Source organism: Hypanus sabinus, chromosome 4 (assembly GCF_030144855.1).
Source record: "Hypanus sabinus isolate sHypSab1 chromosome 4, sHypSab1.hap1, whole genome shotgun sequence".
Lineage (NCBI taxonomy): Eukaryota > Metazoa > Chordata > Chondrichthyes > Myliobatiformes > Dasyatidae > Hypanus > Hypanus sabinus.
This window is the reverse complement of record NC_082709.1, coordinates 27,340,969-27,360,579: the sequence shown is the minus strand read 5'-3', so window position 1 is coordinate 27,360,579 and position 19,611 is coordinate 27,340,969. Positions and strand designations below refer to the sequence as shown.

General features: G+C 37.3%; 1 protein-coding gene across 3 annotated transcripts in view; it reads left to right on the top strand.

Moving 5' to 3' along the window:
- The first annotated feature begins 1,442 nt into the window (after window positions 1–1,442).
- chn1 (chimerin 1) overlaps window positions 1,443–19,611 on the top strand; it is a 109,360-nt gene continuing 91,191 nt past the window's right edge. For 2 of the 3 annotated variants that reach the window (XM_059966698.1, XM_059966697.1), the window contains exons 1-3: window positions 1,443–1,568; window positions 1,825–1,959; window positions 19,011–19,049. In XM_059966698.1, coding sequence (XP_059822681.1) covers window positions 1,938–1,959; window positions 19,011–19,049 — 61 coding nt within the window. In that variant the 5' untranslated portion in view covers window positions 1,443–1,568; window positions 1,825–1,937. Of the gene's footprint in view, window positions 1,569–1,824; window positions 1,960–19,010; window positions 19,050–19,401; window positions 19,539–19,611 lie in introns of those variants that run through there. The other variant, XM_059966699.1, reaches the window with a different exon arrangement.

Below are 19,611 nucleotides of genomic sequence, written 5' to 3'. Positions count from 1 at the left end.
CACGATAACTGCTGTTCCATTCTTACATGCCTCAGATATTTCTCTGTTTATTGCCTGTGTCCCTGTAATGTTATTATTTGGTCGCCCATAGACCACTTCCACCAGTGCTTTTTTTCCCCTTACTATTCCTAATTTCTACCCAGATGGATTCAACATTCTGCTTCTTAGATCTTATATCGTCTTTCACTGTTGCTTTGATCTCATCCTTAATTAAGAGCACTACCCCATCTCCTCTACCTTCCTGTCTATCCTTCCGTATTACCTGATATCCTTGAATATTTAATTCCCAATCCCCCATCCTGTAACTACCTTTCTGTAATGACCACTAATCATACCCCTTGGTACTGATTCATGCCACCAGTTCACTGACCTTGTTACGAATACTACAGGCAGTCAGATAAAGTGCCCTTACACTCATTGTGCCTTTAAAATCAAGTAATCTTTGTCTCTTATGCACTTGCCTTTTCTGCACTCCACCCTTTTGTCTTAACTTTTGTTTTTACTTTATCTTTAGCCACACTTTTCTCTTTTACTTTATCCATACTTCTCCAATCTGTTGAAACCACCCCCCTGCTATTTAGTTTAAAGCCCTATCCACAACCCTAGTTATGCGATTCGCTAGGATCCAAGTGCCATCATGGTTCAGGTGGAGCCCGTCTCAATGGAACAGCTCCCTCCTTTCCCAAGAATTCAAACCCATTTCTCCCACACCAATCCTTGAACCACATATTTAACTCTCTAATCTTCTTAACCCCATGCCAATTTGCAAGTGGCTCAAGTACAATCCAGAGATTACAGCTTTTTGGTTCTGCTTTTTAATTTAGTCCTTAGCTGCTCAAATTCCCTCAGCGAGACCTCTTTCCTTGTTCTTCCTATGCCGTTGATACTCATATTGACCTCTACAGGAATAACCTTCCACTTACTTCTAACTAATCACCTGCAGCCTATTTAAACCCAGTTGTCAGCCATAGTCCTTGTTCACTCATCATATCAGCTCCTGGCCTCCAGTTACCTTGTTGCCTGTCGTTTTAGTATTTGTTCTCTCTTGTTTTATGGCCCCTCATGGCTTGTTATTTTGCAGTTTATTAGTAAAGTATCATTTACCATTAAGTCATCTCTGCTGCATTGCTTTGGGTCAAACCACCTCTACATTTCCTGGCACTTGGTAGTTAATGTTTGGATCCTTTGTCAGTCTTTGAAATAGACGCAATGTTTTATTCATACACTATTTTGCAGAAACCCGCCCGCGACGTTAAAATCGATCGAAACCTCGGATGCCACCTTCAGCGTGGGGCCGGGGTACAAGAGCACCAGAACCCGAGATGGCCGTTCGCTCGGATGTTATTGTTCGGGAGAGGGCATTCGTCCTGGCAGCGGGCGCGCAGGAACAGAGAGGGTCGGGGACGCGGCGGCGAGATCTGCGGCTCCCCGGAGAAGGGCGCGCGGAGACAGGTCGCCATGGTTACCGCATTGACGGTCTGCACCAGAGGGGGGAAGATGGTCATGTGCTGAGGCAAAATGGCGGCATGGAGAGCGGAGGATGTAGTTTGATCCCATCCCTGGCACTGGTAATTAATCTTTACGGCACACTGTACCTCTGGGGTCCACGTTGCACAGATCCCACGTAATATTTCCCTTTTTTTGCGATCGTATTTTAGAAAGTGATCTTCCATAAACCGTCATGGTTGTTTTATTTTATTCTTGCGGACCGGCCTCCAATCTGAATAAAATGTTCTGTTTTTCTGTTTGGTTATTTAGCATGTTAAGAGATGGAGTGTCAGATATGTAATCCATTGCACATTTAATTCTTTGTCACGTTTGTAGAAGAGACGATTAGGGTGTCTTTAAGCACATGAGGCGGATGACGGGCATTGGCGTTTATGAGTCACTGACTGGACATTGAGAAGCTGCGAACGGAGAGATTCAGATTCCCAGCAATGATGGCTCTAAGTGTGTTTGGTAAGTTGCACTGACAAACTTGAATACTGAGTTAAATGACTTATCTATTTATCTTATAACGGAATGAACTGTAATATCTCCGCCAAACAATCTTACACGATTTTACGAAAGGTTATTGTTTTATTGCCTAAATTCAAGGGCGTGTGCTCTCAAACATATGGCATTACATTTTACAATGAAGAGCTCAGTTGAAGTTTGCTGATAATATGCGTTTGTTTTGTTTAGATTCTGTAGGCTGCGGTTAGAAAACATCAAAATATAAATATTCCGTGAATACCATTGAAATGCGTTATGTACATAAATCCTGAACTAGATTTATCTATGGAATTGACATTACCATCCTGTTATCTAGACAAGATGAGGTAAACATAGTAGTACAACTGGCACTAAACATAAATAGCACAATAAGCTATTTTCAGTCACTGATACTGATTTTGGAAATGCATTATTAAATTTCTAACACTAAAGAATGTATTGTTTCAAAGATTGATCAGAGTGCTACTGTAATCTATAAAACAAAATACATAAAAGTGGAATTTGTATTAATTTCACTATCTGTTTAACTCCATTAATTAAATGAAAACAAAGTACTCATCCAGATTAAATGTTGCTAATACAAATTGTTGCCTACTCCAGATTAGCAGTGAGAAATGTATGTGTGACTGTTTGTGTTGTGAGAATGTCAAAGCTTTTCAGTGGTCAGATATTGCTTTTCAGACTAGGCAGTAACACATGATTAATTCAGAGAGCATGGTTCATTTTTTTTTATAATTATAAAACATACAGTAACAGATTATTTGGTTTTTCTACTTGAGTTGATGGCATATCTATAGCTAGAGCATTCTACCTAATTCCTTGTTATTTCTTTTCCTGTATATTTTTGTTTTCACTCATGTTTTAGTTGATATGAATATTGAAATTGATTGTTTCAAATCTCATCTCAAAGAGGACATTTCAGTGCTGTACAAAGACAAACCTTGCCCTGACATATGTGTCATTTTTTTTTTGTCAGTTTGCAGATAAAGAATGTGCAAGATACCTAAACAACAAATTAAATTTTTAAAAAATCTGGGCATTGTTGCGTTGGAACTTTGACTAGGTTTCCATAAAAATGCTTTGGGACATCCTAATGTTGAAAAATCCACTATTGATATACTTGTATATTTTCAAAGTGATGCTGTTTTTGCTATATATCCACATAAGGTAGATATTCTATATTCAATTCTTGACGGGGAAAAAATCTTTAGTTTTTGGTGTGCTTCTTAGTCAGTTCCTTGCCCTTTATATTTAAAAAGTTACTATCTTTTAGACCGTGACTACATTTCAGACTTGGAATATTTTCCTTCGGATAACATCTCAAATGATCTATTATTTCCAATAGTGTTCCAAAGAATTTTATTACGATTATGCTAATTCTACATTAGTTTATTTGGGACATTATTAGAATGACACATAACATTCTAATTACTATCTGATCAACATCTCATTCAAATTGTTTTGTAAACTTTACTCAAAAATAATACTAGTTTCTATAGTTCTGATCACTTTATTTGTATTGTTACCCATATGTGTAGAAATATTTGTAATTGAACTTTACTATTTCTGCTCTTTTTGAAACTTAACTATTTTGGCTACACTTCTATCTTTCCCAAAATGCTTGGGAAAGATCTTTTTAACTTCTCATTGTACTTGACACTGATCTGGTGGCCACTCCATCTTCCTCGCCATTCTTGGTTCCACTTAATTGGTATTATCTTGAAATGTTGGTAGTAGCTGTCTGTGTCCCAATTATTTGTATAAATAGGAATAGGATTTATTCATATAAAACAAAATAGATAGGCACAAGATTTAGTACAGTTTTTGAATCCCATAATTCAAGAACCTAAATACAGTCCTTGTGATATAGTCATCAGTCTGCTTCTTTAGTGACCACTTCAATATGATATAACTTTATTATTGTGATGCCTTCTTGAATATCTTCAAGATAAAATAAATAGTCCATACATTTATGTGTCAGTTTAGTTTTATCATATTCTTTAAGATCAAGATTTAACTAGGTCTCTTCAAGAATCAAAATCTTACATTTCCATGCTGATAGAGGATGATTGATTTTTAACTGCTCAACAATTTTATTTTGTCACTAAATAAAGAGAGTGGCAAAGTTTATTCAAACTCATTTGCTATCAGCTCCAGTGATTCTGTGGTCATTTTTTGATAGCAGTTCTTCAGAACTTTGTCTTTGACAATTAGATATTGTACCCATTTAACCACTTAAGTCGTAATGGTTTTAAGAGGGTACCTTCACGTGTGAAGCATTCAGCAGACTGGCTGATACTATTTGGAAGTTGTCTACAGCTTAAAATGTCGTTGCAACACTCTTTGGTAGAGGGTTAGTATGTAATAAAGGTTACACACAAAAAAAATAATAGGAGTTAAAAATCAATCTCCAAATGCTGGAAACCTAAAATAAAAACAAATTGCTGAAAAGAGAAACAGTTAACATTTCTGCTTGAAGACCCTTCATATGGAGAGTCTCCTTTCTAAAACATTAACTCTCTTCTGCACAGCTTGACCAGCTGGGAGTTGACTGTTTCTGAGAGAATTGTCATATTTCTTCGAGAATGGATGACCTGAGGTACAATTTATGGCAAATTGACAAATGCAGTATTTAATGAAACTTAAGCCTTGCAAGTCAATGTCATCATGTGGACTCCTTCATTTAATATCACTATTACCATACTGTGAGAAATTCCACAATGTACATCTTCCATGTGCAGACAAGCAATATGTCATGCAGGCCAGTGTCTGCTTTCCTAAAGTTGCTTGCTGTTTATTTCAGTTTGTCAAACCCCACTCTATTTGCCCCTGCAGAATAAGTGCAAAACTATATGATACTTATAACCATATAACATATAACAATCACAGCACGGAAACAGGCCATCTCGGCCCTCCTAGTCCGTGCCGAACTCTTAATCTCACCTAGTCCCACCTACCCGCACTCAGCCCATAACCCTCCACTCCTTTCCTGTCCATATACCTATCCAATTTTACCTTAAATGACACAACTGAACTGGCCTCTACTACTTCTACAGGAAGCTCATTCCACACAGCTATCACTCTCTGAGTAAAGAAATACCCCCTCGTGTTTCCCTTAAACTTCTGCCCCTTAACTCTCAAATCATGTCCTCTCGTTTGAATCTCCCCTACTCTCAATGGAAACAGCCTATTCACGTCAACTCTATCTATCCCTCTCAAAATTTTAAATACCTCGATCAAATCCCCCCTCAACCTTCTACATTCCAATGAATAGAGACCTAACTTGTTCACCCTTTCTCTGTAACTTAAGTGCTGAAACCCAGGTAACATCCTAGTAAATCGTCTCTGCACTCTCTCTAATTTATTGATATCTTTCCTATAATTCGGTGACCAGAACTGCAAACAATATTCTAAATTTGGCCTTACCAATGCCTTGTACAATTTTAACATTGTACATTAACATTAACATTAGGAATAGACACGAATTACTGGAAGAACTCAGCAGGCCAGGCAGCATTTATGAAAAACAGTTGACATTTTGGGCAGAGACTGTTCATCAGGACTGGGAAAAGTGAGAAGTCAGAGTAAGAAGGTGGGAGTAGGGGAAGGAAGAAGTACAAGGTAGTAGGTGATAGGTGAAACAGAGGGGGAGGGGTGAAGTAAAGAGCTGGGAAGTCAATTGGTGAAAGAGATAAAGGGCTGGAGAAGGGGGATATCAGATTAGACAGGGTAGAAGACTGTGGAAGAAAGGGAAGGGGGAGGAGCACCAAAGCAAGGTGATGCACAGGTGAGGAGACAAGGTGAGAGGGGGAATGGGAATGGTGAAGGGGAGGCAATTACTGGAAGTTTGAGAATTCGATAAGGTTTCCCAAACTTTCGGTAATTGCCTCTCCCTCACTTCAGCATTCCCATTTCTCTCTCTCATCTTATTACCTCCCTCTGGTGCTCCTCCTCCTTCCCTTCCATGGCCTCTGTCCACTCCTATCAAATGCTCCCTTCTCCGGTCCTCTAGCTCTTTCACCAAAGGATTTCCCAGCTCTTTACTTCACCCTTCCCCCTCCCGACTTCACCTATCACCAAATTGCTTTGTATTTCTTCCTCCCCTTCCTTGACCTTCTTAACCTGTCTTCTCATCTTTTTTTTCCTGAAGTTTCTCAGCCTGAAATGTTGACGGTACTCTTTTCTATAGATGCTGCCTGAGTTCCTCCAGCATTTGTGTTTTATTTTGATTTCCAACATCTGCAGATTTTGTCTTGTTTATGATTCTGCTTGACTTATAACTTTCCTTGGGAGCCCATGATAGGCTGCAGATATCTGCTACAATATGATTCATTGATCATCTGAAGCCCTTAAATAATGATTTAGGTATATAGGCATAACTATTTACTTCTAGTGATGTGAAATGCAAGATTGTACTCAATTGTATTTTGTGTAACTTTTAATTTGCATCAAGAAAAGTATCAGTGAAGAAGGGTGCCGCTAACATAGTACAGATGGAAAGTGAAGAAAAGTTACCTGCAAAATTGCTTCCCTATTGGCTCGTTGAGGATATCTTCAGCAGGATGAAACTCCCTCAATTAGCATTCCTGCCTGAAATCAGAAATAAAATTTGAAAATGCAGGAAATACTCAGCAGGTCGGGTGGAATCATTGGTTCTTCTGAAAGATTATCAGCCTGAATCATTAACTCAGTTTCTCTCTCCACAGATGTTACTTAAATCACTGAGAATTTACAATATCTTGTGTGTGCATTTGTACAGTTAAAATGTAATTTAAAAAGTACTCTGCCAGTACCTGTGGACATCTTCTGAAGGGGAGTAGAGGAAAGCTTCAGACAGATATTAGAGGTAGGTTTGTTCTCCCCCCACCCTCCCACAGATGTAGGTGCCTGGAATGCAATGCATGTTTGGTGGTAGAGGATGACACAATAGGGACATTTAAGAAACTTGTATATAGACACATGGATATAAGAAAAAAAATGATGGTTTGGGCCATGTAAGAGGGAAGGGTTAGGTTGATTATGGAGTAGGTTTATATAGTTCAGCACAACAGCATGGGTTGAAGGGCCCATTCTATGCTGCACTGTTCTATGTCCAATTCACATATTTTAAATTTTTTGTCTCTCCTTTGGTGTCTGATGTCCTTGTGGATCTGTACATCCATACCTTAGTGCTTTAGACCCCATCAAAACTTACTCTGGATTCCCCTTTACAAGCATTCTGTATACTTAATATTGACAACAGCCCTATTCCCACTAAGTTTTCCATTTTATTTTAGCGGATACTGCTAAACATTTCACTCCTCTTATCTTTCTCCTTGTGTTTTGGCATTCCTCCATTCCTAATAGTAAAAAAAGCTTTTTTACTTGCAAATTATTGCTGATTTCCAGCCTGCCTTTTCTTCCCATTGTTCCCTTGAACATACAGCTTTTCAAATTTGCATCAGTTTCTTTTTTTTAAGAACTTTTCAAGGTGTCAACATCTGAGGATCTATCTTGGGCCCAACATTTCGATGCAGTTACAAGGAAAGCTAATAGCGGTCATATTTTATAATGAGTTTCAGGAGATTTGATGTGTCACCAAATACATTTGCAAATTTCTACAGATGTACAGTGCCGAGCATTCTAGCTGACCCCATCAGTCTGGTATGGTGGGAGAGGGTGCTGGTGGACTACTGCAGAGGATTGAAATATGCTGCAGAAAGCTCCATGAGCACTAACCTCCCCAGCATCCAGGACATCTTCAAGAAACAATGCCTCAAAAAAAAGGCAGCATCCATTATTAAGGATCCCGTAACAGGACATGCCTTCTTCTAACTGCTACAACATTGAATTGCAGTGGATTTAATTTTGCTTTTTTGACACTGGTCAACGGAAAAAGACATGTCAAAGTGAAAAATTTCTACAAATTGGTCTAAATTTATTACAATTATTAAACAATATTAGATTTCATAATTACCACCTTCAAATCATTTTTTAGTAGATGCACCTTTGGCAGCAACTACAGCCTGAGTCTATGTGGATAGGTCTCTATCAGCTTTGCACATCTGGACACTGCAATTTTTCCCCATTCTTCTTTACAAAACTGCTCAAACTCTGTCTCATTGCATGGGGGATCATGAGTGAACAGCTCTTTTCAAGTTCAGCCATAAATTCTCAATTGGATTGAAGTCTGGACTCTGACTTAGCCACTCCAGGACATTAACTTTGTTTTTAATCTATTCCTGTGTAGCTTTGGCTTTATGCTTGGGGTAATTGCCTTGCTGGAAAACAAATCTCCCAAATCACAGTTCTCTTGCAGACTTCATCAGGTTTTCCTCCAGGATTTCCCTGCATTTTGCTGCATTTGTTTTTGCTGTCTACTTTCACAAGCCTTCCAGGGCCTGCTGCAGTGAAGCATCCCCACAGCATGATGCAGCCACCACCGTGCTTCATGGTAGGGATGGTGGGTTTTTTTTAATGTGCAGTGTTTGGCTTATGCCAGGCATCGTAATTTAGTCTGATGGCCAAGAAGTTTAATTTTGGTTTAATCAGACCATAGAACCTTCTCCCAGCTGACTTCAGTGTGTCCGATATGCCTTCTGGGAAACTCTAGCTGAGTTTTCACGTAAGATTTTTCAACAGTGGCTTTCTGTTTGCCACTCTCCCATAAAGGTGCGACTGGTGAAGCACCTGGATAACGGTTGTGGTATGTACAGTGTACCCCATCTCAGTCACTGAAGCTTGTAACACCTCCAGAGTTTTCATAGGCCTTTTGGTGGCCTCCCTCACTAGAGTCCCCTTCCTGCATGGTCACCTGTTTTTGAGGACAGCCTACTCTAAGCAGATTTACACCTGTGCCATATTCTTTCCATTTATTAATGATTGACTTAACTGTTCTCCAAGGGATATTCAGTGACTTGGAAATTTTCTTGTATCCAACTCTGTCGTGGTTTCTCGTGCCCCACAAATGACCAGGAGATGCAGAAGATTGTTCAAGAAGGGTTAAACTTTAATTTGCAGATCAAAGCTGAGACAGTCATTGAGCTAATCGCTGATTGCCCACCAATCCTTGGACATAGCATGTTTTATAGCAATCTCCTGGTTTAGTTGCATTAGCATATGCAATCGGTCTATAGTTGGGTACCGCACGTACATCCGCCACTATTGTTTCTACCCATTGACTTAATCATTTTCTAATCTACATCTCTTAGCTACCTCTCATTAACACACCATTGTCTTCTACATTCTTAATATTTCATTCTCCTACTAAATTGGGTACATGCATAGCAAATAGCAAACTCAGATTACATAATTTACATTACTTAGCTTCCTCTTATTAACACAACATTGTCTTCTACATTCTTAGGATTTCATTCTCTGGCAAATAGCAAGTTGCAACTTTTATACTCCAATAACTCCTGACTTGTGTTTTTCAGTAACCTTTTCACAAAGTTGCTTGGTGTCTTCATAGTGTAGTTTTTGCCAGGATACTAATTCACCAGGAGTTGGACCTTCCAGTTACAGCTGTATTTTTACTATATTCAATTGAAACACCTTGACTGCACACAGGTGACCTCCATTTAACTAATTAAGTGACTTCTAAAACCAATGATGATTTGCTGTGTCATATTAAAATGGATGAATACTGATGTAATCAATTATATTGTTTTATATTTGTAATTTGTAGAAACCTGTTTTCACTTTGACACAGAATAGTTATTTTCTGGTGATCAATATCAAAAAAAGCAAAATTAAATCCACTGATTTTTTCTGTTGTAAAACAGTAAAACATGAAAACCTCACAATATTAAATAATAAAAACTAAATTAATGTATAGTATATATAATGCACACTAATTTACAGTTTTTATTATGTATTGCAATCTACTGCCGTATAACAGATTTCACAGCATATGCTGGTGATATTAAATCTGATTCTGTTTCTCATAAATATCCAAACCCCATATACTGATAACATTAACTCCATCTCAAAGCTATTTTTCTTTACTTCTTCGCTGCCACTAAACTGTATGACTGTTTGTACAATATACATGGCTGAATGTGCAAAAATTTCCCCCAATAAGATTTAACAATACCAGGAACCAACCTTTAGATCTTTAGGCTGCTGGTAATGGTGGTGGAGGCAGATACGATAGGGTCTTCTAAGAGACCTTTAGATAGGTACATGGAGCCTGATAGAACTTCAAATTCAGTTTGAGAATTTGAAACCAGTGTTCTAAACTTAAAAAAGCCACTATATTGATGTGAGGACGGAATTGGCTAAAGCAGAGAGGAGAAGTTGATTAAACAGTAAGTTAGTGGCCACAGTGGCAGTCATTTCAGGAGATAATTGAATTGAATTTAAGATCTTAACATCCGTCCCACAAAGTGAGGGAGTAAAAAATCTTTGCGTTATGGTGAAGCTGTTTCATAGCCTGTTTGTCCTGGCTTTATAAATGTGATAATATTGTTTCTGATTGCAAGCGCTAAATAGGTTACTTCATTGGCTGCTTGATTTACCTGCTCTGCACATTTGCTTCCATTGACGTCAATGATGTCACAGAAATGTTTTTTAGTGCACTTCTTCACAATTAGAGTAGATGGCCTTTTACTTCTGTATTGTCCATGGTCTGTTTTTTTTGTAATTTGAAAATTTTAAGTAAACTGTGGCAGATGGAAATCTGAAATAAAGGAAGTGCTAGTACTCAGCAGATGAAGCAGTAACTATGAAGCAGAAATACCCTTTCAAATTAGTGATCCTTCACAACCCTGGATACGTGAAATGGAAGGACTGTAATAGAAAGTTATGATTATGTAGTGCAGATGAAGTTATGAATATAGGGTGCAGTACACGAGGGAGGATAGAGCCCTGGTAAAGCCTGAAATTACGGGGAGCTCTGATGAAGTCTGTTGATTTGAAATATTAACTCTTGTTTTTCTGCACACAGATTCTACCTGACCTGTTGAGTATTTCCTGCACTTTAGTTTTATCCTGTTTTTGTTTTCTCATGGGCATTTCTGTTTAACTGTCAAATGCTGCTAATTACACCAGGTTCCCTTTGGTAATTGTAAAAAATATAAATGGATGTATGTACTGTATCTCCAAAGGTACTGTATATAAAGAAACAGTGTTAATTTCTGTTGGTTCCTTTGAGTAAATAAACTAAGTAAGATGAAATATTCTATCTCTAGGGTAAAATGTTAGACAATGCCTGCTTTTGTTAAAAGCTTTGTATTTCTCAAATGTCCCAAATGATTGAGGTTCCGTTTGAGTCTGAAGAACTGTGTGGCCAGGAATCCTGATGAATGTAATGAATTTGCAATCAAGGCAAGAGTTGTTAGTTTGGAAACATCATGGACCTGTTTCCAAAGAATTTAAATGAAAAATTGTCACATTGAGAACTTGAGATGAAATTAAGCTGATACAGCCAGGTGTAAAATTAAGTTGTGCTCTATAGATCAATGAATGTTGAAGATGTAATGGGTGAATGCAGTTGGATGGTGTGTGGATGAAGTTATTAGTGTACAGTGTGAAGCAAGAGGAAGATCAGAGCCCAGATGAAGATAATAAAATTTGTAAAAGAAACTTAAGAAGATGAATTATCAATTGCAACAGAGACACGTTTGTGAAATTGATTTGCACAAGTTATGGGAAACCATGTAATCATTACCAGTTTAGCATACAAGATCTGTACAAAGGAGAGACAAAGGATTGCAGATGCTGAAATCTCCAGCAAAAAGCAAACTGCTGGAGAACTGTCTGGAGGTAATGGAAATTTCCAAAATAAATAGAAATTGGGCAACCACGATAATATGTCATCTAGTTTATTAGAATTACTTATTTAGGAATAGGAAAAAAGCTGAGAGTAATTTAAACCTATTCATTGAAGGTGAAAAATTGTTGTTTAAATCTTGTTGATCACAAAAATTTCACTCATAATTTATAAGATTTATCTATGAAGAAAATAGTTTCATTTTATTGTGTGGATTTCTGAGGTCTGCCTTTTTGTTGGAAGATTGGTATTGCTTCTCAATTGTAGTATGCATGAGTGATTGAAGAATGCAAAATTGATCCATATTACTGTAATATGGAAAACAACAAAATTATTCTTTCTCAAAACTAAGTCATCGCTAGAAACCCAGCCTTTCCAAAATATTTTTGAGTTATTTTTAGCTATGCAATGGATCTTTTAACTATTTGCACAAAAATGAGTTAAAATTACTAAATGATTTTATTTAGGTGTTTGAATTTGGGTGTTTCATTCCTAATTACAGAGAATTTGAATATTTTTAAAAGTTGCCAGTTTATCGATGTAACTTGTATTGTTTTAAAGATTAATTACATGGCCATTGGAATTATCTACAAACTTGGTCAAACTTGTAACTTAGATTAAATTTCATTTTTTGATTACTTGCAGCTGGCATTTATTGCTTGCTTTCTGTTACTGTTTGATGGTACATTGGTTATACAAAGAGTTCTGGCGTTATGTCAATGAATATAACACAATGTAGATAATAGCAATTATTTTTTTTTTAAAAAGGCTTTCCCTTGCCAGGCAGCTAAGTTAACTTGTTGCACTGACAAGCCAGGAAATATTTAGTGAAAATGAACTAAAAGAAGATGTATGATGTCTTTGATTAAAGTCATTGAGCTCAGAAGGTAGGAAAGTAGAAACTCAGTTTGTCCTATCTCTGCCAGATTTCTTTATGATTTGCCCATGTCTATATATAGTTAATAGCTTTTCATAATGCTTAGTGAAGTTTGTACTTCAGAATTATGTGAGGAGCACTAAAATTAATCATTTAAGCATCTTACTTTGTTAAAAATACCAGATATTTTAGATCTGGTCATTGGTTTGTTCAGAGCATCTGCAACCAAAGTCTAAACACTGACCATTAACAACAGCACTAACAAGTTGTGATAAAACAAATGTGGATTCATCGTATTATTTAATTTCTTGAACTCAGGAAAATAAAAATGGGGAGGAAAAGGTGCAAAGAAAATTTGTTTATGAATTTTTTTTTGTTTGCTTTTTGTTGCTGTTTGCCATGATCATACAAGCAAGTAAGTTGAATTGGCCTTTAACTGGAGATCTGGTATTATGTCAAGAAATATCCACACAGCAGCAAATATTGAGAATTTTCCCTTGCCAGGCAGTTGTTAACTTGTTGCACTAATAGCTAGAAGATATTTAGTGAAAATAAATCCAAAGATGTATAATATATTTAATCATAAAATACATTTTTAAAAATGCTAACAAAATATTAATCCATTTCTAGCTAGCAATGGAATTCTGAAGATTTGAACTTTGCAATTAATTAAAAAGCAAAATGATAATCTGATAGTAAATGACAGCAAAGTGAAATATTAACCGAGTAATATCTCAAAATCATTGAGATTGATACTCAGTTTGTTCTATCTCTGCCATTTATGTGAAAGAGCTAGTTAATCTCAATCCCTCCCTATCCTTAGCTCTAAAGTAGTTGATCCCATTGGAAAGTTATTGTTAGACTGGTTTTGTCAGCCTTTTAAGCCACACATTCAATAAGGATATAAAGGAAGGAATGAAAAATAAAGCAGCATAAATGAAGTAAGATGGAGAAATAGGATTTTGTAATTTGATCTAGTATATCTCACTTTTGGAGAAACGCTTGAGGGATTCCTCAATTTATTGATGTTCAGTTTGAGTTTTTGCTACAACACTCGACTTCTTGGACCATGTGTCCGATTTCTGAAGCTATTTTTTCCACCATATTATATGGTATTCCACTCGTCCAGGAAGGCACTGTATAAACTTGCATAATGCATTTTGCTCAGCCTTTTCAAATAACAAAATTCCATAAAACAAAGCATTTTCCAGGCATTAAATTGATTTTACAAATTGAGGGTGTATTTTTCAGTCACCAGCTATGAATATATTGAATGGAGCCCACCCACCCACCCCCATTTGCCACTACCTGACATTGCAAAGTTGTTTTAAGATGGTGTCCTCTCTGATCTGTTAATATTCATGATGTAGTTGACTCCTATCATGTGACCTTATCTATGTTTCCTGTCTCCAGCACTGGTTGATCTCTCAATCTTCAGACTATCAGTATGACTGCGCCAGTTGAGCAGTTTTATTTTGTAATTAAACAGAGGGAAAACCAAATTGTCATCATCAACACTGTTTTTCAAGCATTGCATTACCTTTTGACATTCTCTATGCACCTGTCTGAAATTGAGGTATATTGTTCAAAGGCATATTTCAAAGGTATATTGTAGTAAACACAAGGTAGTGATTGTGGGAGATTTTAATTTTCCACATGTAGACTGGGAAGCTCATTCTGTAAAAGGGCTGGATGGTTTAGAGTTTGTGAAATGTGTGCAGGATAGTTTTTTGCAACAATACATAGAAGTACCGACTAGAGATGGGGCAGTGTTGGATCTCCTGTTAGGGAATGCGATAGGTCAGCTGACAGATATATGTGTTGGGGAGCACTTCGGGTCCAGTGATCACAATAGCATTAGCTTCAATATAATTATGGAGAAGGACAGGACAGGACCTAGAGTTGAGATTTTTGATTGGAGAAAGGCTAACTTTGAGGAGATGCGAAGGGATTTAGAGAGAGTGGATTGGGTCAAGTTGTTTTATGGGAAGGATGTAATAGAGAAATGGAGGTCATTTAAGGGTGAAATTATGAGGGTACAGAATCTTTATGTTCCTGTTAGGTTGAAAGGAAAGGTTAAAGGTTTGAAAGCACCATGGTTTTCAAGGGATATTAGAAATTTGGTTCGGAAAAAGAGGGATGTCTACAATAGATATAGGCAGCGTGGAGTAAAGGAATTGCTCGAGGAATATAAAAAATGTAAAAGGAATCTTAAGAAAGAGATTAGAAAAGCTAAAAAAAAAGCTAATTATCTGGATAGACAGGATCTGATTAGGAATAGCCAGCATGGATTTGTGCGTGGCAAACCTTATTGAATTTTTTGAAGAAGTTACGAGGAATGTTGACGAGGGTAAGGCAGTAGATGTAGTCTATATGGACTTCAGCAAAGCCTTTGACAAAGTTCCACATGGAAGGTTAGTTAAGAAGGTTCAGTCGTTAGGTATTAATGCTGGAGTAATAAAATGGATTCAACAGTGGCTAGATGGGAGATGCCAGAGAGTAGTGGTGGATAATTGTTTATCGAGATGGAGGCCGGTGACTAGCGGGGTGCCTCAGGGCTCTGTTTTGGGCCCAATGTTGTTTGTAATATACATAAATGATCTGGATGATGGGGTGGTAAATTGGATTAGTAAGTATGTCGATGATACTAAGGTAGGAGGTGTTGTGGATAATGAGGTGGGTTTTCAAAGCTTGCAGGGAGATTTATGCCGGTTAGAAGAATGGGCTGAACGTTGGCAGATGGAGTTTAATGCTGAGAAGTGTGAGGTTCTACATTTTGGCAGGGATAATTCAAATAGAACATACAGGGTAAATGGTAGGGCATTGAGGAATGCAGAGGAACAGAGAGATCTAGGAATAACTGTGCATAGTTCCCTGAAGGTGGAGTCTCATGTAGATAGGGTGGTGAAGAAGGCTTTTGGAACGCTGGCCTTTATAAATCAGAGCATTGAGTACAGAAGTTGGGATGTAATGTTAAAATTGTACAAGGCATTGGTAAGGCCAAATTTGGAATATTGTGTACAGTTCTGGTCACCGAATTATAGGAAAGATATCAATAAATTAGAGAGAGTGCAGAGACGATTTACTAGGATGTTACCTGGGTTTCAGCACTTAAGTTACAGAGAAAGGTTGAACAAGTTAGGTCTCTATTCATTGGAGCGTAGAAGGTTGAGGGGGGATTTGATCGAGGTATTTAAAATTTTGAGAGGGATAGATAGAGTTGACGTGAATAGGCTGTTTCCATTGAGAGTAGGGGAGATTCAAACGAGAGGACATGATTTGACAGTTAGGGGGCAGAAGTTTAAGGGAAACACGAGGGGGTATTTCTTTACTCAGAGAGTGATAGCTGTGTGGAATGAGCTTCCTGTAGAAGTAGTAGAGGCCAGTTCAGTTGTGTCATTTAAGGTAAAATTGGATAGGTATATGGACAGGAAAGGAGTGGAGGGTTATGGGCTGAGTGCGGGTAGGTGGGACTAGGTGAGATTAAGAGTTCAGCACGGACTAGGAGGGCCAAGATGGCCTGTTTCCGTGCTGTGATTGTTATGTGGTTATATGGCTTGTTGTTATCCTGGTCTTTGACAGGAATTTTTGGCCAATGGTTGCTACAGCTTAACTGGCAGTAAAACTCATTTATGCCTTTGTCACCTCAATATCACAATATACCATGCCAGAGTCTGTTGTTTGTGGTTTTACACTCTGTAAACTTGTGATTGTTTTCCATTGTTTGCTGCCTGTTCCCTAACCTGTGTGTTCATTATCATCCTGCTCACTTATAATACCATTTACATGACAATTTTTATTTGAAAGTCTCATCGTTTCTTTTTATCTGCTCCAAATCTCAGTAATATCATCTGTTAACATCTTCTCAAATTCTGTTTTTTTTCTTCTCTTTGTTCCCAACTTTAATTCTCCTCCAAGGTTCCCTTTGCTGTCACGGGCTCTGAATGTGTTCTCTGATTCTTCATGATTTATTTTGTTACTGATATAGAACATAGTACAGCACAGTATGGGCCCTTTGGCCCATGATGTTGTGCAGACCTATATAAACCTACTCACTGATCACTCCAACCTTTCCCTCCTACACAGCCCATAACCCACCATTATTCTTTGATCCATGTGCCTAAGACTTTCAAATGTCACTATTCTATCAGCCTCACTGACCACCCCGTCAGTGCATTTAAGACACTTGCCACTCTGATTTTAAAGAATTCTACCTCTGACATCTCCCCTAAACTTCCCTCCATTCACCTTAAAAGGGTGTCTTCTACCATTAGCCATTTCTGCCCTGGGGATAAAGGCACTTGCTGTCCATTATATGTATTACTCATAATCTTGTACACCTCTATCAGGTCATCTCTCATCCTCCATCACTCCAAAGAGAAAAGCCCGAGCTTGTGCAACCTTTCTTGATAAGACATGTTCTCTAATCCAGAGAATATCCTTGTAAAATGTACCTCATTGACTAGGCTCTTTGAATGTTTATGTGCCCAGTTTTGTTTGATAGAATTCTTTGACAGTGGAGTATTTAACAACAATATAAATGCTATGATGAAAAAGTACATTAACAGAAACATACAGGCAACTTCCAAAGCACAATGTGAAGTTTGGGATTTGAAGATCAGGAAGCCTGTGGACAGAATATATACATTTTGTATCTGAGAGCAAAAAGAGAAATGTCACAAAAATAAACAATGATAATAATCTACAACATTTAAAATTTCTGTTTGTTTCAAAATAGTAACTTCTCAAATGTCAGCTGTTCTCTTCATATGTCAGCACCTATTTGAGGTGTATATTTCTGAAGTAAGGCTTGTAACAGGTGAACAGATTTTTCCAGAACATTTTGCTTCATTCTGTCAGTTTACAGAAGAAAAGTTAAAGGAAGGCCAATTCAGCTTATTTGCTTGAAAATTGTAATGGAGCAAAGAAACATAGGTGCTGTTGAGTGTTGTGTTAATAACACTAGGTCATCCATTTGAACATTTCTAACTGTGACTTAACTGAGATAGATTGCATGTACAGTTTACCATTAAACTCGCTGTACTTCCAAATGAGTTTGACCAACTGGGCCTTCACTGAATTTCATGCCTCTTGTTGAACTTCGGCACATAGAAAATAACCCAGCCTGGCTGACATAATGATATGAAATGCTTGGTTGCTCAGGTGAGGTCGTTATCGTAACTTGTATCAATTTGTATTCATGTTTCACAATGTTGACAATTACTCCACTGATTCATGGTTTGAGCCATGTATTAACTATATTAATTATTAAATAAATTAATACATGGCTCAACTGGGAGTTGGTACAAACCTATTTTGATTCATAATTTGAATTGGTCATAATCTAATACTGATTCAGTAAGACATATGGGAAAAAAATGGCAGGGACCTTAATGGTGTACAGAGGAAATTTGGATGGAAGTCCATAGCTTGTTGAAAGTGGTGACACTGGTGGATAGGATAGTGAAAAAGGCACTTTTAATACTTGCCTTCCAAAGCCAAGGGATTGGGTATAAAAATTGGGACATAATGTTAGAGTTGCACAGAATATTAGTTAGACTACAATTAGAGAAGTCCATGCTGCTCTGGTTGCCACGCTACAGGAATGTTGTGATAGCAACAGAGAGAGTGCTGAAGAAATTAATTAAGATGTTGCCTGGAAGGCAGAGCTGTAGTTATAAGGATCAGGTAGGCTGAATTAATTCTCTCTAGAATATAGGAGGCTGAAGGATGACCTCAGAAGTTTAAAAAAATAAGAGAGAAATAGATAGGATATAGTATTTTTTTCCACGGCAGGAGAGTCGAGAACTAAAGGCATAGGTTTACCATGAGAGGGGAGAAATTTAAAAGTGATCTGATAAATTGCTTCATTATTGTCACATGTACCAGTAATACTAAGTTTGATCTGTAAGATTATATTTTTGGAGTATGAAAGTGAAACTATTCAGCTTTGCCTTTGGCTAGTATTTCTATTATTTTTTTAAATCTACTGCATGTAAAAGATCAACTAATGAAATTAGTAAGCTAGCAACCTATAGTGTATTGGAGGAGAATCTTTCAAGAATCACTGGCTTGCTACCACTAGTCAAGATTTTGGTCCAAAAATGATTTGGTTAAGGGTGAGATGTTGCTTATTTGGCTTTGGGTCCGGTATAAACTAGTAACGTTGCCCTACTCTATAATTTGGAACAATTGAATGACCAGCTTCCTGAAACATGCAAGTTGTTTGAAATTTAAACCTACCATTCAGAAATCTCTCCTCCATCATTAATTCAGCTTCTGTATAAAATTAGGAATTATCCCATAGGATAATTTGTCACAAATACTTGTTCAACAAGTTTAATTTCCTTTCTTGTAATTTTTCTTCAACCTTTTTTTTGTACACAGAAAATGATGAATATAAGCCTCCAGTTTGGAAATCTTACTGTAAGTATAAACTTATTTTGATTAACATTCAAATCAGAAGATTTAAAGTGGACTTGCATTTATTGAAAAAACAAGTTCCTGAAACAACCTTTCCAGTTTTTTGAAATCCCTTCCCATATCCCTAGATAAGTAGCTGAATTTTGAGATTGAGGTAGCTTCTCAACAAGTATTCTTTTGCTATCCATGCAACTATGTTTCAGGAAGAATATAGTTTTAGTTACTTTTTAATGATATTCTTCTAAAGAGAAATTTGCTAAGTTGAAGTCTCTAACTGAAGTACTGTATTGTAGAAGAATCTATTAATTTCCTCATGAATGAAGTGTCTTACAGTACTTTCAATAATTGTATATAGATTATCTGAAGACTTCAGAAATGATAAAGTCTTGGTAGCCCAATAGCTGTAGTGGTACAACACTCGACTTCCAACCAGAAGGTCACGAGTTCAAGTCACAGAGCTGCCTCTCACTGGAACTCACTTGCCTCAGTTGGGTGAGTTCTATGATTTATCAGCTGGGTGTTAAGTGAAGTGCCACAAATTATCAAAGTGTAAAAATATTTGGAA